At 36.4% G+C, this 26,508-nt stretch overlaps 1 protein-coding gene across 9 annotated transcripts in view; it reads left to right on the forward strand.

Annotated features, from left to right (window-relative positions):
* The window catches only part of shi (dynamin-1 shibire), a 139,402-nt gene that overhangs the window by 46,618 nt on the left and 66,276 nt on the right, over positions 1-26,508 (forward strand). For all 9 annotated transcript variants that reach the window (XM_081764772.1, XM_081764774.1, XM_081764771.1 and 6 more), the window contains exons 5-12: positions 5,348-5,540; positions 6,928-7,048; positions 12,050-12,138; positions 14,351-14,550; positions 16,369-16,514; positions 21,038-21,195; positions 22,939-23,107; positions 24,810-24,932. In XM_081764772.1, coding sequence (XP_081620898.1) covers positions 5,348-5,540; positions 6,928-7,048; positions 12,050-12,138; positions 14,351-14,550; positions 16,369-16,514; positions 21,038-21,195; positions 22,939-23,107; positions 24,810-24,932 — 1,199 coding nt within the window. The remainder of the gene's footprint in view (positions 1-5,347; positions 5,541-6,927; positions 7,049-12,049; positions 12,139-14,350; positions 14,551-16,368; positions 16,515-21,037; positions 21,196-22,938; positions 23,108-24,809; positions 24,933-26,508) is intronic.

Genomic DNA, 26,508 nt, shown 5'->3' on the forward strand with positions numbered 1-26,508 from the left:
CGTGAACGAAGATAAGCCCTCGATGAGAAATCCTGGAAGTTCCCTCCTCATTGCTTCACGCGGTCGTGTCAAGCTCTCACAGTATCGATCAGCGGTCGCCGTGCACCCTCTTTTCAAAACCTCCACGAGTATGACACTGGCTCTGTCCGAAAACACTGTGACCATCACCTTCCTGGCAGATGACGTCACCTTAAACTTCTTTGTCTTTGAAGAGGAGGGTACTTCCACTCCTTTGGTGACCACTTGCTGCTGAGGGTGTAATGGTAGATCCACGTTTCGTCACCCGTGATAATGCGGTGACGAAAACAGTTCCCTTCTGTGGAGAACCGTTCCAAAAGTTGCAGACTTGTCCCTGTGCGCTTCTTCTCATGTTGGTTGGATAGATTATGTAGAACCCATCGGGAACATACTTTCCGGTACTGCAGAATATCGTGCACAATGTGACGAACGCTTCCGAACGACATTCCCAATTCTGCCATCAGATGCCGTAACGTGATCCTCCTGTTATCCTGCATCAGCTCCTCTACGCGAACTGTGTTCAAATCTGTTGATGCCGTGCTGGGTCGCTTCTCGTCGGTGACGTTTTCGCTACCAGCCACAAACTTTCGACACTATTCTGCTACGTGCTGACGAGATATTACAGTCTCCATAAACTTCTACCAGCTGCCAGTGAATTTCGGCGGCGGTTACATGTTTCGTCCTTAGAAATCGAATAACTGAGCGGACTTCTCCGCAAGACCAGTTTTCCAAACGAATCACCATTTGTGTTCACTTACAGCTAACTCCGTAGGTGGCTGAAACTGCACAGTTGGCAACTCCATGTATTACAACTACCGCACACTCCTCATTCCTCTATAACAGACGAAAATCCAGAAATATCGGCCTTGTAATCATAGTTTATGATCCTCCCTCATATGGTATAAAAGCGACTTGCTCATCAACGCCCAGGCATACTAGTTAGGTAGAAACGTGAAATTTGGGCAGAAAACTCCTTTGATTACGGAAGCAAGGGTTAAGAAAGATTTTTTTGACACCCCTCGTAAACGAGGGTAGGGGTAAAGTGAGGTTCACATTTTCTTGCAAGAGTAAAACTCCGTATATAAACTTTTAGTTAGAAATAAAAGAAGACGTATTTGAGCCTTTTCGAATATTCCGCTCTGGAGGGAAAAGGTGGACAGCTTCAATTTTCAAATTTCTGATCTTTTAAACTGAAAATGCCCAATGTGAGGGTTCGCTTAAGGTGGAGATGTGAAATTCAGCCTAGAAGGATGAGACATAAATGCTAGTAATATTCTGGAACACAACATACCTGTATTTATTACAGTACACAATGGAAGCAGTTATCATACGAAGTATAGCCCTTCGTGTTGCAGTGTTTGCAGTCAGCTTCCTGCCAGTTTCTCGAATCCACGTTCATACCATGTCCTGTCCTTAGAGGCAAAGAAGTCTGTCCCTGCTGTTTCCGTCTCCTGCTGGTTGGGGAAGTAACGATTTTTTGAAGTTCGCCATGGACCAAAACAGGTGGTAATCTGAAGAAGCGAAGTCAGGACTATATTCCGGGTGTGGCATCAGTTTGATGCCATTAGGTTCCTGTTGCAACAGAGTGCGCTTTTATTCACTAATGCTAGTGCAGGACATATTGACATACTGCAGCATATATCCGCTCGAGCTATTTGGAATAAAGGTTGAAATTGATGGTACAGGCGTTAGGAACGAACTCGAAGTGAATTACATACTCGTGGTTCCACCACAGAGCATAACTTTATATATATATTTAGATATCCTTTGGTATATATTTGAATTAACGAGCTACTATGAAAGGATATATCTTTGAAATCTTTTTTATTAACAACATTTTGTTATACTTAGCACGAAACAGTGTTCTATACCACGAAACATCAAATCCAAGAATCGCAATCTAGTTGCTTCTACTCCATCCATACCGAGAACTTTACACATTTTGTTCATACCATTTCAATAATTACAGCATTTAGAAATTACATTTTCTGATTACAAAATTGTATATTTGTAAAATAACGAAATTAATAACACTATTTCAAAAAATGTTTGGTCATAATTCTAGAGAAATTTAAAATGCTCCATCTGCATATAAATAATCGTTGAAAATTTAAGCAGGAAATTAGAAAAGAAAAGAAAGGTTCATTGGGATGCAGTAGTTAATGAAGTTGATAAAATTTAGATTTATGAAAGTCGAATATGCATTTCAAGGTATAAAACATTCACTGTAACGGAATGGTCTGTTATAAATTTTCGTATAGGTAACTCGGAATCTTGTTAAGGAAATATCCAGTTCTTCTTACATTTTAATAATTTGTAAACTGTCAGCAGTTCTGGGTGTTGATCAGTAATTGTATAGTGTAAATATTTTTATTGAAAAAACGAAAATAAATCTCTCAGTTTAGTTTTACGTCTCACAGTTACGGCTGCTAGGATAAAGGAAACGACGATGATGAGAAATGAATTAAATAGTGGAATAAAAGTGGGAGGAAGCAGTAGAACCCCGAGAAAACCCATGCTCACAGTGTTTGTCTACCACAAAGTTCACTTGGTACAAACTGGGATGGAACCAAGAATCCCATGCACCAGAAGTGAATGCTCTACCGCTGAGCCACCGCGGCGTATTTTTACTGAGTCTATAGGGTACATACTACCTAAATACAATGGACGTACGTTTGTACCTCATCGTTATCTCATCACGATCATTTCGATCAACTCTGTGACCTTCTTCTACATCCTTTCGACTGTTTCATGAAACGTACTTCCTGTGCATCACTTGTTAACGTCATATCCTGTGAGGTAAAAAGTAAGACGGCAATTATTTTGAAACTAAACTTAAAAGTTGTGGCCAAGTACTTTTTTCTTCTGGAATGTAATGAGGAAACTAACTGTAAATCTCTTATCCTCAGTGACCTGGATGATAAAAAACTTCTTGAAATGTCACAGTTAAGAATTAAAAACTCTTGGCTTTTTGGAACGTTTTAGTAAATACCATACCTGGGTAGGTAGGAGTTTAGGAAATAATTAGTTTCACCTGAGAAATACGTTATGTTCATTTCAGTGTATTTCCTAGTACTTTTGAGCTCTAGGATTTATTCTTTTTGTTTGAAGTTTTTAAGAATAAATAAAAGTGGGGAAGATAAATGGACAGTTGGTAATAGATGTAGAGCAACGATTCTGAAGCGTAGAGAAAAATTCCCGCATGCCACGCAACATGGAAGCCGCTGAGCTTCCGACATATTTTTTTTATTTCAGCAGAAAATGTGGAACAGCTGTTGTGTTAGTGGTCGGAACTCGATAAAATTAGCTATTTTTACGCATTGTAGATGGTGGTTCAAGAGTATGGTGATGAAAAATGCAACGCTGGAAATTTTGATTTCCGCTTTGATTTTGTGAAACTATCAAGTTACTGTCATGGAACGTAAAGAAGCATACTTGATCAGGGTGTCTATCGGTTACGAAAGTCATGAAATCAGAAAACGGTCAAGAAAGTCACGAAATTTAGCTTTTAGGTCACTTTTTTATTTTATTTATTTATTTATTTATTTTTTTATAATTATCTGTACAAATATAGGTACAGATTGGAAAATTTTGTTCTATAAAACGTGAAAAGCGACCACCGAAAATGTCTATGGTCGGCTTTAGACGCTACCAAATCGCAAGCAAAGCATGCTACTATCGCATGCATGAAAACTCGGTCTAATTCGAACCCAAATTCGCATTTGAGTATGTTAAAAAAAGGTCACGAAAATGTCAGGAAATTTCATTTTGGAATTTTAGTAGATACCCTGTTGATGGAACGCTCTTTTAAAGGAAGCAATTAGAAAAAGTTATATTTAGAGTAACTAATAGTAATCGACACTGCGGAAGGAGCTAAAATAAATAGGGAATTTCAAATAATTATCAATTAAAGATAGAATAAAAATTCCTTGTGCAACATTCTTAGCATACAGATACCTGTGGCTAGTCCAAATGTTTTCTCTTAATTCATTTTACAACAATTCCAGTGAAACATTTGTTTGTTCAGTGTAGATTCAAAATTGCTCTTATCCATACATTGTAAAGCTAGTAACTCAGAAATGAGCCGGTTTCGACTTTTCTTCGGATAAACTTGTTCCTATTTTAATTCATAAGTTGAATGAGCCTTTAAACGTCATAATAGAGAACATAATAAGTAATTAAAAAGAAAACAAAATATTCTCAGTATAGTAAAACTTTGCTCAACAACTTCAATAGCCAAGTGCAGCTATAATTTTTTCAGGGATAAAAGGAAAATATGTTCAGTCAGTTAATTTTGTGTATATTAGACCACATTCAGAGTTTGCACTTTTTTCTAAAACTGTCTGAAATATGTCTGACTGAAGGTATTCTTGTCAGTGTTCATTGTAGTTGGTTTATTGATTTTAGTATTATGAAAGCTTTTTTGTTTGTTGGATTTCATTCGAAATTACTTCAACAATCAAAATTCAAGGTAGATGTGTCTCCTTCGGAAACCTTTATAATAATAATAATAATAATAATAATAATAATAATAATAATAATAATAATGAAAAAATTGATTACTCATCAAGGATATTTCCTCAAATTGTAACATTATTGCTTCGATTTATTTTTCTTAATAAGCGTAATCTGAATCTTCTCTACAGATGTGTAATCAAAGTTTATCTCTGATTAATGCTGCAGGAAGGAGCTGAAAGCTAGATAACGCAAATAATCAACAGAAATTAAAATGAAGAATGAAGTCCCTATAAGGTCATACCAAGATAGTAATACCTCTATGAACCTATGAAAGAGACACACTAAGTTTTAATATATATATATATATATATATATATATTAAAAAGCAAAATTAGAAAGTAAATATTAGAACACTTTGTGAGAACTCTTATATTTCGATGTATTCCTTGCGTAGATAAACTTTTAAATCCACTTCTTGTCCGTTTATTTAAAAATGTAGCTCACCTGGTTGTTGCACTTGTTAGATAACACTTTCTTGTCTTCAATGGAATTGTACGTGTTACATTTTGTCTTAGATGCAAGTTCCATTCTCAGTTTTCGCTTAAGGTTGTAATAAGGATTCTAAAATTCAAATGATTTATTGCATTTTGTATATTTGTCTTAAAATTGTTCATAAAAATATGTTTATCAAAGCGCAGAATTTGAGCATGAATATGTACCTAAATACAAAATGTATTATCAATGTCATAAGCGTAGGATGTTACAGTCAATACGAGATAGATTACTATTATCAGAGAAGCAGTTTCCTAGACATTTTATAGTTTAACGAGTTCTTTACAATTGTTTCCTAATTTCTCATGACTTTGTGTAGGAATCCGAACTATCGGTGTGATAACAAAACTAGATCTCATGGATGAAGGGACGGATGCTCGTGATGTGCTAGAAAATAAATTACTCCCTTTACGTCGTGGTTATGTAGGCGTCGTCAACAGAAGTCAAAAAGATATCGAAGGAAGAAAAGATATTAAAGCAGCTTTAGCGGCGGAAAGGAAATTTTTTCTAAGGTAAGTTCCTTTTAATTAAATGTTATACGAAAATCTATACAGCTTGACTATTTTTTGTAATAGTACCCGCGAAACATCTACAGTATTGGTTCGAAACCATTCTTGTAATGGCAACGTAGTGGTTTACATTTGAAAACAAGTTTATTTCATACCACTCGTGAGTGTACAGTACTCGTCATAAACAAGCTTATTTCATACCACTCATGACTGTACAGTACTCGGCATAGAAAATGTTACAAAAAGTTTCGCCCTACGTTAAATGAAAATAAATAAATAAATAAGTTTCCAGTTCAGCAGGCTGTTCGAACGGAACGGAACCGCACACATTCTTGTATAAGGGAAACTAAACACTTCGAAACCGTTTCCCAACAATGCTGTGTTGTTTGTATGGTGAGGACCCAAGGGAACAGCCTGCTGAACTGGCAACTTTGTTTTTTCATTTAACATACAACACTTACTAGTGTGGACTCCAAGCGGGTCCGTGGTAGGAAAAATTTCACAATTTTAGATTTAAAACCACTAATTTCTAATAACTTTCTTTTCTATTTTTCTCGTATTTTTACTTATAACGGAGTTGGCCTCTGGCCCAGAACTTTTGATACACACTGTATATTTTATAGATAATGACAATTCAAATTAGAGATTACTGCTAATTAATCTTTTAAAAAAGTATGGTTTTATTTTCGATTATTTGTAAATGCAGTAGTATTAATGAATTACTTTTGACTCCGTAACATGGTTTGTTGAAATAAATTGACTGATGGGTCGAAAACAATTCGGAAACTTTGGCATATAAAAATAATGGGAATTCAAGTTCTGTTGAGGTTTCGATTTAAATAGTAAGCCTGTTTTAACAAAGTAGGATTTGTATTTTCTCAATGACACTATTTAGGTTTTGGTAAGTGTAATTCTAACTAAATATTTTTGGATCAGTTAAAAATAGATCAATTATTTTGATGCAGATTTTTGAGGAGCATTTTCTTCAAGAAATTAATTTATATAAATTTCAGTTTCAGTAAATACAGTTAAAAAATAATATTGTATAAAATAAACACAGTGGTGAAAGAGTTGTCCAAACAATTCAAAAATACTATCTTATATATAATGCAAAAATATTCTCGTCAGGCTGTCACGCTAATTCCCACAACGTTATGCAAATTGCAAAATATTTAACAGTTAACGAGTTGCGTAAACATCTAGGCGAAATATTTGATATTCTTAATAGAAAAGTCAAATAATTGTAGGAAACAACTAGCTTGTATCATGTTATAGCGCCATAATTGTCGGTTATGGAAAATAATTTGCGAGTGATAGCCAGCCTTGAAATACTACGTAATTCTAATATTATGTAAGTGCTCGAGAAGTTATTATTTATTATTATTTTCAGTCACCCATCGTATCGGCACATGGCGGACAGATTAGGAACACCATACTTGCAACGTGTTTTAAATCAGCAGCTCACAAATCATATCAGGGACACATTACCTGGACTTAGAGACAAGTTACAGGTAAGTTACGTTTTTTATTTTTAAACTTGAGAAACAGTTGGTATGTTTTAAAATTTAGAAGTTTAGTTTTTGTTGCAAATAAGTATGCTCTTTTCGTGTGAAATGGCTATCAAGCTTGCTTACTGTCGCGAAGTCCCATATTTGGTCGCAGATAGGAGCACGAAACGTTTTAGTTACAATCGAGTAGTGGTTTGGATTTGCTTTAAGCAGCAAGTTCTGTCTCTCATCGTTGGTGTTGAAAAGAACGTTTGTCTTATATTTATAAATTAAAATGACAGGCACGTAGCCAAGAAGGGTGGGGGGTCCGGACCCCCTTTCGAAACAAAACTGGAAAAAATAAGGAAGGATGAAATATAGTGCCGTTCTGTTTTTTTTAAATCATCACTTCTCTGCAGTATCAAATGTGTTATTTCAGAAACAGTTTTCTACTACTCTTTTAACTTGTCATTTGGAGCAGACAGTAGTTGACGGAATAATAAAAACAAAAAGTCATGTGGAAACAAAGTTCTGTTAACATTTGATTCAACAGAGGAAAGATTGCAGATGTTGTAAAATATTCGACAAAACATTTTTGAATATGTACTTTTTATAATAGTTGTGGTTATAATGTAAGGAAAATAGTTATATTGAAGGAACAGAGATATTGTAACATCTTTTTCAATACTTTTTAATATATTCTTTTGCTCGAAATTTCGTCAGAGTTTGTTATTAAAATACTTATTAACATATCCTAATTTTATTATCCTAACAAACCAATATACGTTGCCAGTAAAATAATTAGATTGATCGAACTCCTGGTGTAATAACCACAATATTTCATGTCATGGTTTCCCCCCACCCCCACTTTCCCCCATTGCGAAATCCTGGCTAAACAAACCAATATATGTTGTCAGAAAAATAGTTTAGAAGGATCGAGTCCCTGGTGTGAAAATCACAGTATTTCATATCACGGACTGTCCCTCCCCCCTTACGAAATCCAGGCTACGTGCCTGGACATGGTTAATATAGTGATCTTCGTTGTGGGAGAAATTGGTTTAATTCCGATTGGAACTAGATGACAAGGATTCTGTGTTACCTATGGATCCAAGTGCCATATAGTCTCGGTGCTGAGAAGAAGCACTAAACTGCAAATAATAAAACAGTTAAATGATAATGTACGAATACTCAAAAAATAAACATGTAAATTAAAACCATTTCGTAAAATTGTTAGCGTAAGTCTCGTTGAGATAAGTTTCCTGTCCAACGCTCAAGTCACACTGGAATAGCAATTTTTGTGAGATCAACGAAGTCAACAGTGTCAGGTCTGGTTCGAGGAAAGATGTGTATCCGTAGTTAATAGTGTTGGCATTGTGCCATCCACAGCGCATTAGTAATTAACTGTCACTAATAAGGCGATAAAACTAACCGGTAAACTACTTGAGTTCCTTTTGAAGATAACCATGTTCCTTTTAAATAGCTTCATTCAGTTTTTTTTTTTTTTCCTGGAATCTTATTAGTAAGTAAATAGTAATGATGAAAAATTACAGGTAATTTATATCGCAGTTTTTAATTTACTTGTACTCGATCTCTGAAGCCAGTAACTCCTTTTATTTTTTATATCAACTTTTCGATGCTTGGGATAAGCAACTGAGCAGTAGATGTATCAGTGTAGATTTTAGGTCCTTATTCCTCTTTTAAACTTACTGATTGATTGGTTGATTTGTATTAAAACCCTTTGTCAGCAGTGAGGTAGGTTATATAGGGTGACACTTACAGTTTGCAAATGGCATTTGAGGTAGTGTAGTACATTCAGTTGAATTCACAACCTCGTTCACCGAGGGCGAGGGCAAGCGTATTAGCCAGTTACATTACCTTTAATTTTTTTTAGAAAAAAAAAAAAGATTAAACATACTCGTTTTTTTTTTCTTTCTCGCCTTATTTGAAACATAATTTTTGTCGTATTATATCTTACTAAATTTACTTTACTTATCCTACTTTTTCATATTATGCACACGCTCTTCAGTAAAACCCGAACCCAGAGTAGACTATACTTCTCGTAGTCTTAAACCCACAGATCTCTCAGTTATGGATACCAGCTAGTAGACCAATGAGAGGGCATTGAATCTTACCAGATTCGTTGGTATGGAAAATTGAATAATGTCGCTTGGGTTTAAACTTCCTTGGATAATTTAACGTTTTCTGGCATATTAAATATCCGATAATATATTCATCTTCATAAATAAATCCTAATCTTTCCAAGAAGGATTGAATGAATTGGGTTTGATGATTTACGTTTTAGTGATAGTGTCATAATTCAATCCGTTTACCTCTAGTGTTTTACTATCAGCCTTCCTTACGCTTCCATTATGAAATGAAATGAAATGAAATATTTAATTTTTACGTCCCAGGGTTATGCGGACTAGGCTAAAGAGGACGGTGATGATGAGAAATGAATGAAATGGTGGAATGAAGTAAGTAAGAGGAAACGGGAGAACCCCGAGAAAACCCGTGCACACGATGTTTGTCCACTACAAAGCTCACCTGGCGCGAGCTGGATCGTAGCAAGGACTCCAGGTACCAGAAGTCAACGCTTTACTACTGAGCCACCGTTACCCGTTGCTTCCATTAGGAGTTACGTGCTGTTCGGAGCATAGGCAGAAGTATTCCACACTGTTTGAACTACTCAATGTCTGCCTCCTCATAGCTGTAACAGGTTACCTGTAAGTTTTCTCACGAAACACTGCTCAGGGAACGGTGTTCTAGGTATGTGTGCTGTAGACAAGTTGTATCACATAACCAGAGAATAAGCCGAGAGAGCCATGTAAGTTATCAGGCTTTTGTGAACTCTTACATGGAAGTTCATATGTTGAAATGGAGCTTGTATGAACCGCAGGTATTAAGTTGCTGGTAGTATAGATGAAGTTTGAACAAAAGATATGATCAGAGCGTCACAGATGCAAATAAGAGTTACAAGGACAATTTGAGGAAACATTGAATTGAAAGAAGTACCCAATAGAAACACAGAGAGAGGCAGGTAAAGAATAGGAAAGAAAGAGAAAATTGATATGAGGGAGAAGCGACAGTAGAAGGAAGGAAGAATCCAAACTGTACTTTAAAACAATAAAAGAACTTTGAGGCAGCTTGTAAGTGGAACCTCTCACCTTTTGTTTCCGTATGATACGAAACTTTCCAAACCTCTTTGCTATAGAATTTTGCATTTTATGCCAATTCTTGTTATTAAAAGGAAAGTAGTAAGGCAAGTTAGCCGTAAGGGTAAATAGAGACTAACAAATCTCACTCTGAAATATAGCGGTTGATTAATTTATATTGAGTCGAATTGGAATGTGCCACTTAGCTAGGAAATGCCGTATTTCCACCACTAGTTGTGTTCGACCTGCAGGCCACCTTTACTGACTATTGCCCGGCGTCAGAATTTCCATTACAGAAGACTACATTGCAGCTAGACCATGGGTATTGCATTTCACTCCTCTTTACAGGCTTTCCACAGGCCGGAGACAGTGCATACTCGATGATGAGACAGGCACAGATTGAGGAGTCCGAAAGTACAGTCCGCAGCAAAAAACCTGCAACATGAGCATGTAAGTTCATTGTGAAACGACGAAATCTTTTGCTCCAAAATAAGTGTACACGGGAGGATGCCGAGGTTTTTCCTGGCGTGATTCGTACCACTTAGAGGGTATGTTGATTCCCTGCGCTGTTTGGCGTAGTTTCACAATAAACTTACATGCTCATGTTGCAGGTTTTTGCTGCGGACTGTACAATAGATCATTGGGTTGGCATTTGGATTCTTGACAGTGATGTCAGAGAAGAGAATTCCTGATCCATCCGCTGACAGAATTCCAGCGATGTTTTCACTGCCTTGTCTTGGTGCAGTTCAACGATGTTCACGTCTTGTCCGTACAATGCTGGGATTTCATGCGTACAGATTTTAGTCAGTACATGAGTCTGGTATTACGCAGCATTAACTTTGATGCTGTGCTCCATCTTTCGGAGAGGCAGTTTGCGCCTGTATGAGAAACCGACCACAATCATGATCCCTTTTGGGAAGCTCTGCGCACTGGCGGAAGAACGTGCTTCGACCCTTGAGGTCAATAGGTCAGTATGTAATTGCACGAACTTTACCACAGTCTGTGAGGTATATCTACACCTCATCAAGCGTAACAACAAACTTCCACCGATCGTCGTTATGACGTTCACACAACCTCCTGCAGTTCCTTTTTCGTTCAACCACTGTTTCAGAGCGGGCACCGTGAGGCGTAAATCCCTGTGAATGGCGCGGTTGATTGTCGCCTGCGATATGCAGCGAAAAGACAAGACCATCACACGCTGTTTTGGAGGTTACCATACGCCGAACCACACGCAATAGTGGTAGGGTTCTCTTTATGGGAGACCGGATTCTAGCTGCTTGAGTCGGTGTGGTGGGCCCAGGACAATGTTCTCATATTTCCGTATAACACTGTTCGCAGCGGCACGAGCTACACGAAAATTGGTCACTTGACACATTTCTACGATGTACGATACCGTGCACTTAGTGTCAGAACGGGCCACGATGAACCCCTTCCAGAATTATTCAGCTCCGGCGGCCTCAGACTACTCTCGACCACAGAGCGAAAGGTTGCACATATGCGATACAGCTGCACATTGACTTCAGCCCAATATAAATGAATCAACCTCTGTATTAATGCATTAATATTGAATACACTATATGTATAGTTGTTCCCGAAGAAGTCAGGGCATCTTTCTTCCAAGGCTTATTGGAATCCCTGTTCGTAGTGGCAATAAGAATTCCAAATACTGAATTCTCGCGTAGTAATGAGAGCAGTTATGAATCACTTAAACGATCTCCTAGTTGCTTCATTTCCTATCCTTTGTTCCGTGAAAATGTATTTTTATAAGATGATCGTAAGCCTAAGATGTCAGTCGCAGCATGTATTGTTATTTATTTTTTTATTTATTGTATAACTATTTGTGTTCTTACTTAATACTTTACTTTTATTCCAGAGGCAACTGTTAACGTTAGAGAAAGATGTTGAACAGTTCAAGCATTTCAGACCTGACGATCCCGCTATAAAGACGAAAGCCATGTTACAGTAAGTATTTTGATCTACTTTAGATTTCGTTGTTCTTATATATTCATTACAAAGTTTCGTCCGAACACATTGATCATGCAACTTGCAACTAACAGATACGAGGGGGCTCGAGAAGTTTCCCTATTTACTTAGAAGTGAAATTAAATATTTCAGTTTAGCGACCCATGATTATGCACTTTATGCTAAGGAGATGATGATAAGGCGAGTGAATGATGGAAGAATTGGTGGAATAATAAAGTGGGAGGAAACTGGAATACCCTAAAAAGACCTATGGATACGATGTTGTCTACCAGGAACAGTTGGCCGGGGATCGAACCAGGGACCTCACGCACCAGAGATAAGAGCTTTATAACTGTCACTGTACCTCCCCCCCCCCTCCTCCTCCATTCACTTAGTTCGGATAGTCGGAAAAGGTTGAAACTTGGCAGAAATACTGTACCTTTTCTACATAATCACCTCCTAAAGTTACATGTTTTCCTCGCCGTTGTAACTACTTACGAATGCCATCTTTCTAAAAGTATGTATATTGGGCATTGAGTCACGCTTCTGTCGTGGACATGACATTATCGTCATCTTAAAAGTGCTTGTTCCCCAGAAACTTTTTCATATTAGAAAAGTCCGAAGGCGCAAGATCGACGGAATATGGAGGATCCGCCAAAGTCACACTGACGTGCTTTGACAAGAGCAAAATGGGATGCATGGACAGGCGCGTTATCATGAAACATGAGCATTGAGCACGCCTTGGAACAGCATTCCTCGTCTGCTATGTTTAATTTTTTCACGTAATTTGGCCAGACAATTTGTGTTATATTCTCTAGTAATTGTATGGTCTTTTGGTAAATAATCCGTAAGGATAACACGACGTTCATACAAAAGTTAAAATAAATAAATAAATAAATAAATAACTTTTTTTTTTCAGACATTTGAACTTTGCCTTTCTAAAGAACAGGGAGTCATAATGCTTCCACTGTTTTGAACTTCCTTTGCTTTTTGGATCAATGGATGAATTCACGTCTCATCCATTGTCAATAGTCGGAAAAAAAATGTGTCCTGATTAATGAGCTCCTCCAACAATTGTCTTGAGCAATTCAGTCTTTATTGCTTTTGGAATGGTGTCAGCATACGTGGGGTCCTCCGTTCATACATCTTGAATATATACATTTGATCATATATGATCGTTTCCATGGAGTCTACACTTAAACGTGGACGTTTTGACATATTTCTTTGATAAACATCTGGCGAGCTTCATTTATGAAGGTTTCAACTTTTCGGATTATCTGATCATTACTGTTGACAAGTTACCACATCTTTCTTTATCCTTTATGTTCGTGCAACCAAATTTGAAGTATCTGTACCACTCACACTCAGCAAGTGCAGTATACGAAGAATATTCTTCACCATATTTTGCAAATATTTCCTCATGGATTTGTTTGGGAGCTTTGCCATGAAGAAAAAGGAATCAAATCACTATATCGTATTTGAGCTCCTCCGTGGCTAAGCGGTTAGCGTGCGCGCCTTTGGCGCGGGAGACCCGGGTTCGATTCCCGGCGGGAGCTCATGTGGTTCGGATTCCACGTTAATCAGTAGGTCCACGTCTCATATAGCCTCGCTGCTAAACGGGACGTAAAACTCAAAATCAATCAATCAATCACTATATCGTATTCCAGTTTATCCATTCTTACACTTTTATTCATTCTAACACCTGCAAAGAGAAAAGTAATTATTGCACTGCAGTCATATTTGCATTTAATATACGCAAGTTAAAACGTCATCAACTAACATAAAATTGTGTTCCTGTGTGAACGATAAAATTGAGAATTTTGACCCCCGTACCCCGCTTTTAGGATTAAGATCTCCTTTGAGTTATTCGTCTGTTAGTTACATATTAATCTAAAGTGCAGTTTAAGCAGAGTATGCATATAAGCATAAAGAAAATTCAGTAGATGTCTTGAGGAGAATGTGATAAAACTTCGAAATCATAATTCTAAGAGAAGAATCTGTAAATAATAAAAAAATGTCAAGAAAAAAGTCTATGTGACATTAAAAAGACCGAAAACTCCAGTGATCTCGAAGAATTATAACAGTCTTTTTTCCCGTATACTTCAAAATCCACAATTGTCAAAATTTATTTCCATAAACTGCCTCAATTCATGAAATTTCTTAAGGACATGCATTTCATTTTTAAATTGTATGCACTTTCTTTCCTTCATAGAATGATTCAACAGTTGCAATCAGATTTTGAGCGAACTATTGAAGGATCGGGGTCAGCACAAATCAACACAATGGAACTGTCTGGTGGTGCTAAAATAAATCGCCTTTTCCATGAACGGTTTCCGTTTGAAATTGTTAAAATGGAATTCGACGAAAAGGAGCTGAGAAGGGAAATAGCTTTCGCTATTCGGAATATTCATGGTAAGTATTTGAATTCCAATGATACCTTCAAATAAAGTGGAGTAGAATTAGTTCAAGACGAATAGTAAGTATTTAACTAGTGGTAGTATCGATTATTCCGAGGTGGATGGGGGATAATGAGCTATATGCTATTTTTAAGAGGCTGTATTTGTACGTATTTATCAGCTTTTTGAATTGTGCAAACTAGTTATCCATCTTTCAACAAACTCAGATTTATGTACCTGATAGCTTAGTAGAGATGGGCACGCGCGTGAGTTGTAATCTTCTCCCTAATCTGTCTCTCAGCAGCTGACTTCAGAGAAAACAACATGAAACTTGGGGCTGAGTGTGCGAGTCACGGTATCGTTTTACACCTCATATCAGTTAATTATTTGGCATTCGTTGGAAGTACGTTCTAATCCTCCTTTCCGTTATTGTCTCGTTAGTTTTCAACTAGCCAAAGGAAAAGTATGTATGTTGATAAATGGAGAAAACAACTGATGTTTTAACACGTGGACACTGGATCATGCAAGCACAACAGTTGTACAAACCATGTTGTCTAAGTGAATGACCACCGACTTCATGAGTGAGGGAATGTATGACTATTCAAAGAGCGTGCACTGGGTAGCGTAATGATAACGCATCAGCACATTACACCGAAGATCCAGTGTTTGTGAATAATAACATATACTATGCTTACTGTGCTCGTGTTCCGTGGTTCTATCCCCAGTGGCTTTTTATTATTATTATTACTATTATTTTTAATGTAATGACTACTTTCAGCGGTTTTCTGTTTGAGAGTAAAAATTCGGAAAATGGCATTTATTCTCTTCTTCCCGTGAGGAAGTGTCTTGATGAGGGACTAAATATTAGAGAATTTGATCGTTGATACATGAGAAAAGCTTGCGAGGTTTGAGTTGTATTTTTCTTGATAGGTATTGTTCTTGTAATTGTACGGTATTTTTTGTTATTCTACAAAACACATAGCTTTATTAACAAAATAATAATTAAAAGAATAGCATTTTTTCAAAAGTATATATTTATGCCAATTCATTAGGTCACAGAATTTACAAACAATTATTTTGAAGGTAGGTGCTGTAAGAACCAGATTTCTCCATTTTGAGTTGTTCTGTGAAATGCAATTTAGTACGTAAGTATATTTACATCTAAACAAGAGCTTACCGAAATCTGTCTACATAGTTACGTATACCTTGTAATTCTAGTTCTTATACATCAAATTGTATATCGAATCTTAATTATAATTATCCTCGCCCATCTCCGAAAGAAGACCGTTGTAGAGGTAGTTGAAGTAGCTGTTTTAATTAAGAACACAAATAATAATGTTTGGAAATTAATAAATACAACCTCTAGTAATAGTATTCCGTGAGCAATAGTTGAACCGATGTAGATCCAGATCTATTGGAAATAAATGCATGTTTACTTTTAAAAAAAAAAAATCGCAGTTCATCGAATATGTTGAGATAGAATTTTGAAGTAATTAGTTATTATCGTAGGCATAAAGAATTTAAATTAGTATTAATTAACCACTCAAATAGTTGCTTTCGTCTCTTGTTCGCGATTCCGCAGTGGATATTGAAATCTTTACGGTACTTCCCTCAGTTAAGTTAAGTTTTAAAAGTGTGCGAACAACACTGTTAAAGCAGGGAACAGGCAATACAAAAGTTCAGTGAGAAGCAAGGTATGGCGTGACGTTCACATACATCAAATCCACTGTGTTTCTTATCGCCCGACGTGTCACAACCGCTTGAGTGGTTAAGAAATAAACTGATTTTTTTCTTATTAAAAAAATCTAACACGCATGTGTAATTCTGCTTGCAGGTATCAGAGTAGGCTTATTCACACCAGATATGGCTTTTGAAGCAATAGTCAAGAAGCAGATAGCTCGATTGAAAGAACCTAGTCTAAAATGTGTTGATTTGGTTGTAACGGAATTGTCTAATGTTGTTCGTGTCTGTACTGACAAGGTAAGAACTATTGGTTAAAAATTAATTTTTCTATGTACATCTGATGTCTTACGAGACAAAAAAATTGACAAAATTAATGGTGAATTCAGTAAGCATTAATTACAAGTTAGTATAGGCTTTGATCACCGCCGTCACCAGCCACAGAAGAAGGAAAGCTAAAATTTAAAATGAGCATTCTCCAGCTGACCAAAGCAATATACATATTTAATAGTATATATATCTGTGTTACAGTTTCTGCTATGTAACATAGCCTTCCTATGACAATGAATTTTCCGGAGTTACAATGAATAACTTACAAGATGGTTATTCTGTGGAGCAACAAGGTGTTCTCATTTAACCCGTCAACGTCCAATGTCACCTACAGGTGACACTAATTTAAAGGCGGCGTCGTGTTCACCAATCGTCCACCAGAGAGTCCTAGTGAACCACAGTAGCACCAGCTACTTACCTATATATGTTGCATCACCACACAAAAAAGTTTCGAAGTCTACGTACTGTACAAGGAAGAAGACGCCTTTCAAGTAGGGTCACCTGTAGGTGACTCTGGGTGTTGACGGGTTAATAATGTACGAGGGTAATTCGGAAAGTAATATCTTTGACTGTAAGACAAAAGACACATAAATACAAAAATATTTTTACTTACATCTAAAAAATATAACTATCCTCTATTTTCGAACATATTTCGCCATGTAAGCTCAAGCACTTTTCGTAGCATTTCACAGTTTGCCATGTAAACTTAAACACTTGTCATGGTGTTTCACCAACTTCAAATCCTTTCTGTATAAAACTTGTTCATCTAGAAATTCAGCCGGACTATCACAGAATTTTGAAGATCCTCATCATCAGCGAAGTTGTGTGCTCCAATCTACTTCTTCATGTGAGTAAACAAATGAAAATCAGGAGAGGAGCCAAGTCCGGGCTATACGGGGGAAATCAAACGTCTCATTTGAATTTCCACCAAAAGATCTTGTTCGCCGAGCGCTGGGAGGGCCAGCGTTGTCATGCAAAACACAACCCTAGATGTCAGCACACTGCGGACTACAGCCAAACGAAGACTGGTTTCTGAATGTCTTTACTCAGGTTCTTCACAGCTGACAGATTTTTTTGCTCAAAGAAATCTTATCACTCAGCGTACGTCGCATTTGGCGGGATTTCCTATTGCAGGACATAATTTCTTACGTTATAACTAGCACACGCGCAACAATACAATGCTGTCACTAGCACAGCTGAAAGCATACTGTATTGCAGATTGCGTGATGTAACAGTGATGGCGCTGCTCCCACTACTACTTGCACCACGCCTCAACGGCTGTTACTTTTTGAATTACTCTCGTAAATACAAATACTCATGTATCTTGTCCCCACTTCCCTTACCTAAATCTTGACAATAGTGACAGCTATCAGTGAAAATTCGCCATTTAATTTATTTATTTAATTTTTTTAACAATCTATATTTTGAATGAAGTGAATAAATTTTGGGTTTATCGAGTGGAAGTGGTTTATGAGTAAGGTTCTCAATGTAAAAGAAAGTCTGTTTTTACCTTTATCAACACTACTAAGTTATCAACTCTGACATATCTGAGACATTATATTACCAGTTAACCTCTCCTGTAAGTAGCATTACTAAAAGATATTTATTTCCTTATGTCTCATACACACAATGGTTGAATGCGGATAAATAATTTGCAACTCAAAGCTTCCCTTTGGAACATGATTGTATATAGAAAGACAAATACACAGAAGAAAGACTCTTGTATAGATACTTCAAATCTACAATTCCTAGAATTCCAGATTTCAAGAAATACGAGCATTTTTTTTTTTTTTCTGACACGGCGAGGTTGATCAAAATTACGTAAAATATGGACATACAAAAATAAGGTTGAAGTAAATGGGTAGAAGAAATCAGATAAGACTCATATTACGTGAACGAAACAAGATTCGTCGTACAACTGGATTGACCAGTATACTTGTTCATTTTCAGTAACCAGTTCTCCAGACTGCGGTTAGAAACAATAATGATGAGTGGAAATTGATGATATAGACCCTTACATCATTGTGTCTAGAAACTAAACGAAATACTCGATCAAAGACAAGAGCTCCTTCGTGGCTAAGCGGTTAGCGTACGCGCCTTTCGCGTGGGAGACCCGTCTTCGATTCTGTACGGGAGCTCATGGGTTTCGGATTCCACGTTAATCAGTAGGTCCCATCTTATAGCCTCGCTGCTGAAAGGAACGTTAAACTCAAAATCAACTCAGCTACTCGATCAAAGACAATTGCGAATCATCAATAGTTCCAGTGTCTATATTCGCTACTTTAACAACCTGAAAAGTAAAGACAATGAGTTTAGTCTTATCATCTGGCAACATTTTTTTAGCAATCATTTGTTTCTAAATGCAGATCCTCCGTTTCGTACGTATAACCAGTGCACGAAAAATTTTCTTCTGACCTAGGTCCAATTCTGAAAACAAGATGCCATAATAGTACAAATCCAATTTGATACATGAGCTCCTCCGTGGCTAAGCGGTTAGCGCACGCGCGTTTGGCGTGGGAGATCCGGGTTCAATTCCCGGTGGGAGCTCATGTGGTTCGGATTCCACGTTAATCAGTAGGTTTACGTCTCATATAGCCTCGCTGCTGAACGGGACATTAAATCAAAATCAGCTCAACCCAATTTGATACGTAGTCGTATATATATATATTGCCTTGAAGTAAGCTAGGTGTTACTCATATTTTCAGTCTCCATGGCGACCTGGCGCCCGGGATTTTTTCGAACCTTGCATACGACTCATCTTTTTCGGTTTTATGTCACATTCTTACACTATCCGGTACAACGAACAGAGGATAATCCCAATCAGTGGGATTGAAGTATACGTAAGAAAAATGAATGGGTAGTAAGTTATTATTCTTTCCCTCTTTGTGCATGGATTACCAATTTACTGATTATAACTTACAAATCAAATATATATACAGCTCCTAATCGAATCATTAGAAAGTCAAGTGTCAGGTCAATCATAACATTGGTACTGTACTTCAAGACACTTTGTCTCTGCATTAACTTAAGATCCCAGGACAAGAGTCCCGCTTGTAATGAGGTGCAGATGGTTTTCTGTTCCTGAGTCATTGGCCACTTAAAAATCAGAAGAGACGTGTAAGCAGTAATATAGTCCGTGTTCCATTGGAAGCGAAACTCTTATCCGGGGATCTCAAGTTAGTGCAGAAACAAAGTGTCTTCTATCTCAATAACATCAGTATAATCAACAGTTGATACTTGGCTTCCTAATGATGTGGTTAGGATAGTTGGTGATACGATATACAAAGGTCATTCCTAAAGTTCCGGCAGGAGCTTACGTGTTTCGGATCCCATGTTAAGCTGTAAATGCAGGTCTCATGAATGAAAGGGACGCTTAAGCTCAACTCATCCAACTATTGCTGAAGTGTAACGCTGATATTTCATGGTCCAAATGCCAACTTGTCTGGCCATTTACAACGAACGGAATCCAAGAATTGTTATAACACAGTTATGTAGACCTCTTTATTGGCAGTTTGGCCACGTACAACAAATCCGTGATGCACTATTCCGACCGTGTCATAAAACAATCAGTTGCAGATCGGACTTGCCTTTTTCTTTTGGATCTCGGGGATCCAGGTGACTTCCATTGAAACAACTACATTGGTTTCTGGATGGTACCTATAAACTCATGATTCATCCTCTATGATGATATTGGCCAGGAATGTCGGATCGTTGGTTGATGTTTCTTTGTTTCTTCCTGATTGTGACACGAGTGTCGTTCAGGTTGTGTGTGTGAGAATGTGCACGAAGCTCACCTGGACACGCCGCATCTGTAGATCTTCGTGCAATAAGATTTGTGATATTAGTCGATGAAGATATTTAACTCCCGGCAATTCCACGGACAGTCAATCGACGTTCGGATCTCACACGTGCACTGAGTTTGTGCAGTTAACTCCTCTTTCCAACTAATTGATGGAGACCATTCTCCTCGGACATTTTCCAATTTGGAAACGTGCAAACCACTTAAAGCTCGTTGGTGCGACTCATTGATGCATCACCGAATGCTACTTGCAAGTTTTCGTACATCTTTGTAGCCGCGTTTGAATTCAAAACAAAATGTAAGACATATTCACTGTTTCTTTTGATCACCTATTCCACAGTCCAACACGAATCACAACACACCGCTTGCAATTAGGTCTCACTCAACACTGCCTGGAATCGGTGAGCGATCATCTGCGATGTCAGTATGAGATTTTGTTACATGAATCAACGGAGGGGATTCCGAGCTACAATTAATACTTTTTGAGAAAAAGAAATTGGGAATTAAATGAACAGACCTTGTAATTCACATTCTTTGAAACTGAATGTAAAACATAAAACAGATCTTACTGTTTACTTAAAGAGAAAGCAGTCATTGAATCGATGACAGTCAGTTTTAGAAAAACAACTAATATGTGCTTAAACTTGTAAATTGCTTGTAATTTGTAATATTATTTAATAATAATGTTTTCTAGATGGCGAGGTATCCTCGGTTACGAGAGGAAGCGGAGAGGATAATCACAACACACATTCGAGAAAGGGAACAAATATGTAAAGAACAGATTATCCTCCTTATAGATTGTGAACTCGCGTACATGAACACAAACCATGAAGATTTTATAGGTTTTGCCAAGTAAGTGTCCTTTTTATATATTTGTTTATTTACTGTTTTAAATAGTGATTCAGGTATCCAAACCATTCTTAGAGATAAACTAATTCAAACAAGGATAGTTGATTACTCGTTTTCCAGTGAGAAAGAGAACGCTTAATAATAAATCAGAGAGGCTTGATGGCTTAGTGTATAGCACTCATTTATAATGAGTACAGTTTCTGGTTCCCTCCCAGACCATGTGATCTTGTAGTGAAACAGTATAATAGCCATGGGTTTTCTTGAATTTTTCCGTTCCATTCCACCAACTCCTATTACTGTTCAGTGCATTTATCAGCCATCTCTTGAATCCTACGGGTCACAACCAAGGGTCATTAATTTGAAGATTTTATTGCAAGAAAGAACAATCAAAAAGTATGCATGAATGACATGGCATTTTCATTTTTTTTATTTTATTATTATTTTTTTTTCCTTATTTTTTGATAGTTTCAACAAAATTAAATACATAACCTCCTAGTTGTTGCATAAATAAAGCAGTCAGTCATTAGTGAATTGAATACAAATCAGTAACAAATCGTCTAGGATAGGGGCGGAGAACCTTTTTTGGTTTAAAGGCCGCAATGATAATGCCCATATCCCAAGAAGGGCGCATATGATCGTTTTTGATAAACCTAATTTTTGTGGTTATTTTAGGTATTAATTAAATTACAAGTCTCTAATCTCTAAACACCTCTAAACTTACATTTTTGCATTAGTTCGGTAGCAGTCATTATGGCTTGTAAAACACGGGTTGTGCTTGATCTTAACACCAGGGTAAAATTGATTCATGCTAGTGAACGAGACAATTGAATGTAAAGCAAATCATGAAGATGTTCAACGTCGGTAAAACTCAGGTGTATAAGATTGTAAAGAAATAAATGGAAATTTTGAAATGGTGGGAAAACTGCAGTAACGGAAAAATAAAGAGAGAACGTAAGAAAACTGAAAACCAAGACACTAATGAAGTAGTGTGGGAGTGGTTACTTAGTGTCAGATCGAAAAATCACCGCATATCGGGCCCTATATTACAGGAATATGCTAAAACGGTAGCTGAAAACTGGGTAAAACTGAATTCAAAGCATCTAACGGATGTTTAGAAAGTTTCTGCAAAAGCCATCAGATAGTTCTTAACTTTTTGTGGTGAATTGTGCGATGTAAATAGTAAAACATTTGATGAATGGGTTGCTAAACTACCTTTCATAATCGAAGGACATGAAATTGAATTGTATTTCCTTCAAGGAAAGGTCTACCTCCATTAAGTGGAAATTTTTACGAGTCCCGCTCAATTCCGCTAAAAGCAGGTTTCACTGTATATCAATCTAACAGGAAAGTAATTCGCTATTTACAGGTATTCCTAAATCATAATTTCTTCGTTGTAAGGGCTCTGCAGCATTTTGATATATTGCTGCAGGAACTATGATACTTCATACGTGTGATCCACTTGCATAGGACTATAGAAGCCTGTTTTCCAATCCTGATGAAGGGTAATGGAGGCATTTGCCCGAAATATTAACCAGTTAAGAAATTCTACTTGCCATAGGAGTAATACTATTATTATAATGTAATAAATAATGACTAATCCTTATATAATAATAATATTATAATGTAATAAATAATAAAATAATGTTATTATTTTTTAGTATGATTTAAAATGTGTTCCTTGCACTCCATTAGCAATTATAGATTCTCATACCATATAATAATCATTTTCTGTATTTGTTTCTTTAGTGCACAACAATCCTCAGAGAACTCCGTTAAAGCAGGACGCAAACTGGGAAATCAAGTAATTCGGAAAGGCTGGATGTGTATTCATAATTTGGGAATTATGAAAGGTGGTTCTCGAGATTATTGGTTTGTCTTAACATCAGAAAGCATTTCCTGGTTCAAGGATGAAGAGGTAACTTTTTGTTTCTTTTTATGTTAGTCACTCCTCTAATTATTTGAAAAATGCACTATTTGACATTCACGTGAAAGATGCAAACACACCAACTTTTTGTTTTCTTTCTTCCATAACAGTTCAATGTATATGGAGGTAGAGTAGAGTGCATGTTTGAATGCTTTCCAATGTTGAAATTATTTTTCATAATACAGGTACAAATTGCGACCGGTGATGACAGGCAATATAGCAGATAAAAATAAAATAGTATGCCCCATACTCACCGCAAAAGTTTCAAATATTAAGTAGTACTTTTGAAAAAAATGGTTTTCATCTTCAGTTTACTCACGTCTAAATAAGATTGTAAAGTTATCATGTAGTTTATAGTGTTGTAACGAAGTGTGCATCTGTTGACTCCGTGAAGTTGACAAAGGATAATGTAGATCGTAGTAATCGAGGAACTTTTTTTTTAAGGTAAACAACGATTTAAAGAAATGTGTAACTTTGGAATCTGTATTAGAGTATAGACAGACATTAAACTATTCCAGTATGCAATATTCGTAACAATAATTAAATACTCACTTAAGCACCCGTATGAAATAGAAGTCCAATGCAAATGTTTCAGCGACAAGTTTCTGCCGTCTTCAATGAGTATCTAAAGCAGATCCACATACGTTGAATATTGTGACTGCTTGAAGACGTATTTATTTATTTGTCAGTCTCCTTCGCTTTAGAAATAACTAACGTCAATTACTGGCTGGGTTAAAATAAGAAAGAAAAAAAATATGTTCTGGTAGTCACTTTTTACTATTACTGAAGCGCTCTCTGATATTGGTCATTTTCCATTATTTTTATATAACGCCTCCCTCCCCCTTCCCCCAAGTTGCGGGGCGGAATTTGGATTTAAACAACATCCAAAATGTCACTATTCATCTCAACGACCCCGAAAGCTATGGATTCGGCACTAATATCTGTCATTTTCGGTCATTTTTAAATATCTCCCCCTTCCCCTCCCCTAAGTTGAACCGTCCAAGTGAAACGATAAAAAACATCTCAGGTCCAACCTCATCTATGTTGAAAACTTGATCGAGATCGCTCGTGTGGTTCAAGAATTATTAAGTCACAAACGTAGTTATTCATTTTTATTTATACAAAAGATATAGATGTGTATAGTTTTTAAAGTATTACTGTTAAAATTTCTTGTCAATAACCTAAGTTATCTTCTTATTATCTTGGTTCTGATTCGAAATGAAATGAGTTTTTAAATTTCAAGTCCCGCAATTATACCCTCTAGGCTAAAGGAATTAATGAAAGGGAATGAATGATTGTGAAATCAATTTTTCTCCTCTCTCAAACGCGGGACTACGTGCACCAAAGGCACACGCGTTATCCATACTCGAAGGGAATGAATATCTACTCAGTAGAAATAATTATAAGTGATCTCTAAAACACTACGTTTAAGTTAATTGGTATTTTTTCCGTTGTCAGTATCATGTTTTATTCTATTCGAGTTCCAATCTAGTCGTACTGTTTTGATTGTTTCAATTTCATTTCAGTATAGTAAACAGATCTGTTTTGATCTTGCTAATTTTAAGTTCATCTGGCTATGTTTGTATGTTCGCTATATAAAAATGATACAATTTGACGTATAGTATTGAGAGTAAATACATTTCATAGTGACTTCAAGATATTACATGTTTTTGTTTTATTTCTTTAATTTTAGGAACGAGAAAAGAAATACATGCTTCCTCTTGATGGCTTGAAGCTTAAGGATTTAGAACAGGGATTTATGTCTAGGCGACACACTTTTGCGCTTTTTAATCCAGAAGGAAGGAATGTATATAAGGTAACAATTTTGTTTTTAAATTGTTTGAATTTACTGTTTATTATTAAGTTCGAGGTACTTTCCAGAAGAGACAGTGGTCTGAAAATAAGCGTAGATGAAAAAGATTAAATTTAATCTTGTAGACTTAGACGCGAGAAAGCTAATTAACAGATTAAATAATATATAAACCAGCTATTTCCTAAGGACAAGGAAGAAATCCTAAGAAGTCAAGGTATTTCAAGCACCCAACTATATCCATCACCAAGACAAAAGTAACACTTTTTTTTTTTAAAAAAAAAAGGAAGATGACGGCGACATACATACATACATACATATATATATATATATATATATATATATATATATATATATATATATATATATATATACACTCACTCACTCACTCTCTCTCTCTCTCTCTCTCTCTCTCTCTCTCTCTCTCTCTCTCTCTCTCTCTCTCTCTCTCTCTCTCTCTCTCTATAAAGCAAGAAGAAATGAATAAAATCAGAACAGTTTTTGGCTTTTTGAGTGAGTTGTGAAGTATCAGGGTGTCTTATCAGTCACGAAATAAGAAAACCGTCATGAAAGTCAAGAAAAAGTCACGAAATTTAGCTTTTGGGTCACGATTTTTTGTATCTGTACAAAAATAAGTACAATTTGGAAAATTTTGTTTTATAAAACGTCAAAAATCACCACCGAAAATTTCTATGGTCGGTTTCAGACGCCACCAAATCGCAAACAAAGGACGCTTCTATTGCTTGCATGAAAATTCGACCTAATTCGCTCTTGAGAATGTTACGAAATTTTATGGTTTGGTAAAAAGATCACGAAATTTCATTTTGGAATTTTAGTAGACACCCTGAGTATGCAACATTTCACTGACTGGCTTCTGTCAGCTTGATCACACTTTTTTTTTCGCGGAATTTTTTGAACTGCAATTTTTTATTTTATTTATTCTCACCAGAAAGAGAGAAGTTCCTTCACCGCACACCAGAAGATTAGGAACATGGTATAGATAGCAGCTCAAATTTTATGTGATCTGGCAGATAGAAGCCATTAGATAAAATATTGCAGACTTGCAAATTTCAAAACATAGTTACTTTAAAAAGAAAGAAAAAAGCTAAATTAATGCGTCAAATTGTAAACTTTTACATTTTCAGTCGTTAAACTAGGTTTCCATATTCGTAACAAGTCATCAATTTTAATTTTCAATTAAAATTTTGTGATAGTGCTCTATGGATCATGAGAGCAATCGAGCACTTGAAATACGTCTGATTGTAAGTTTTAGGGGTAAGAGCTACTTTATTTTATTTTCATCTATAGTTTCAAACTTTTGTAGTTATTCATAAGCTTAAGTTCAAAAGGAAAAGTCATGAATTGAAGTAAATTATTTCCAATATTTCAGCTGAGTGCGTGTCTATCATTTGTAAAGAAGAAAATACTTTAGAAAGTAATAAAAATACTACTATCGTTGGTCATCACATAAGAAATTGTATTTTGGAATTCCGGTCATTTATCTTGATATTTTTTGAACACTGGTAACCACATTGCTTTTTTCCACGCTTTCGTCCCCTATAATAATAATAGTATTAATCAG

The sequence above is a fragment of the Thermobia domestica genome, chromosome 7, assembly GCF_964235325.1.
Source record: "Thermobia domestica chromosome 7, izTheDome1.hap1.1, whole genome shotgun sequence".
In the NCBI taxonomy this organism is placed as follows: Eukaryota; Metazoa; Arthropoda; class Insecta; order Zygentoma; family Lepismatidae; genus Thermobia; species Thermobia domestica.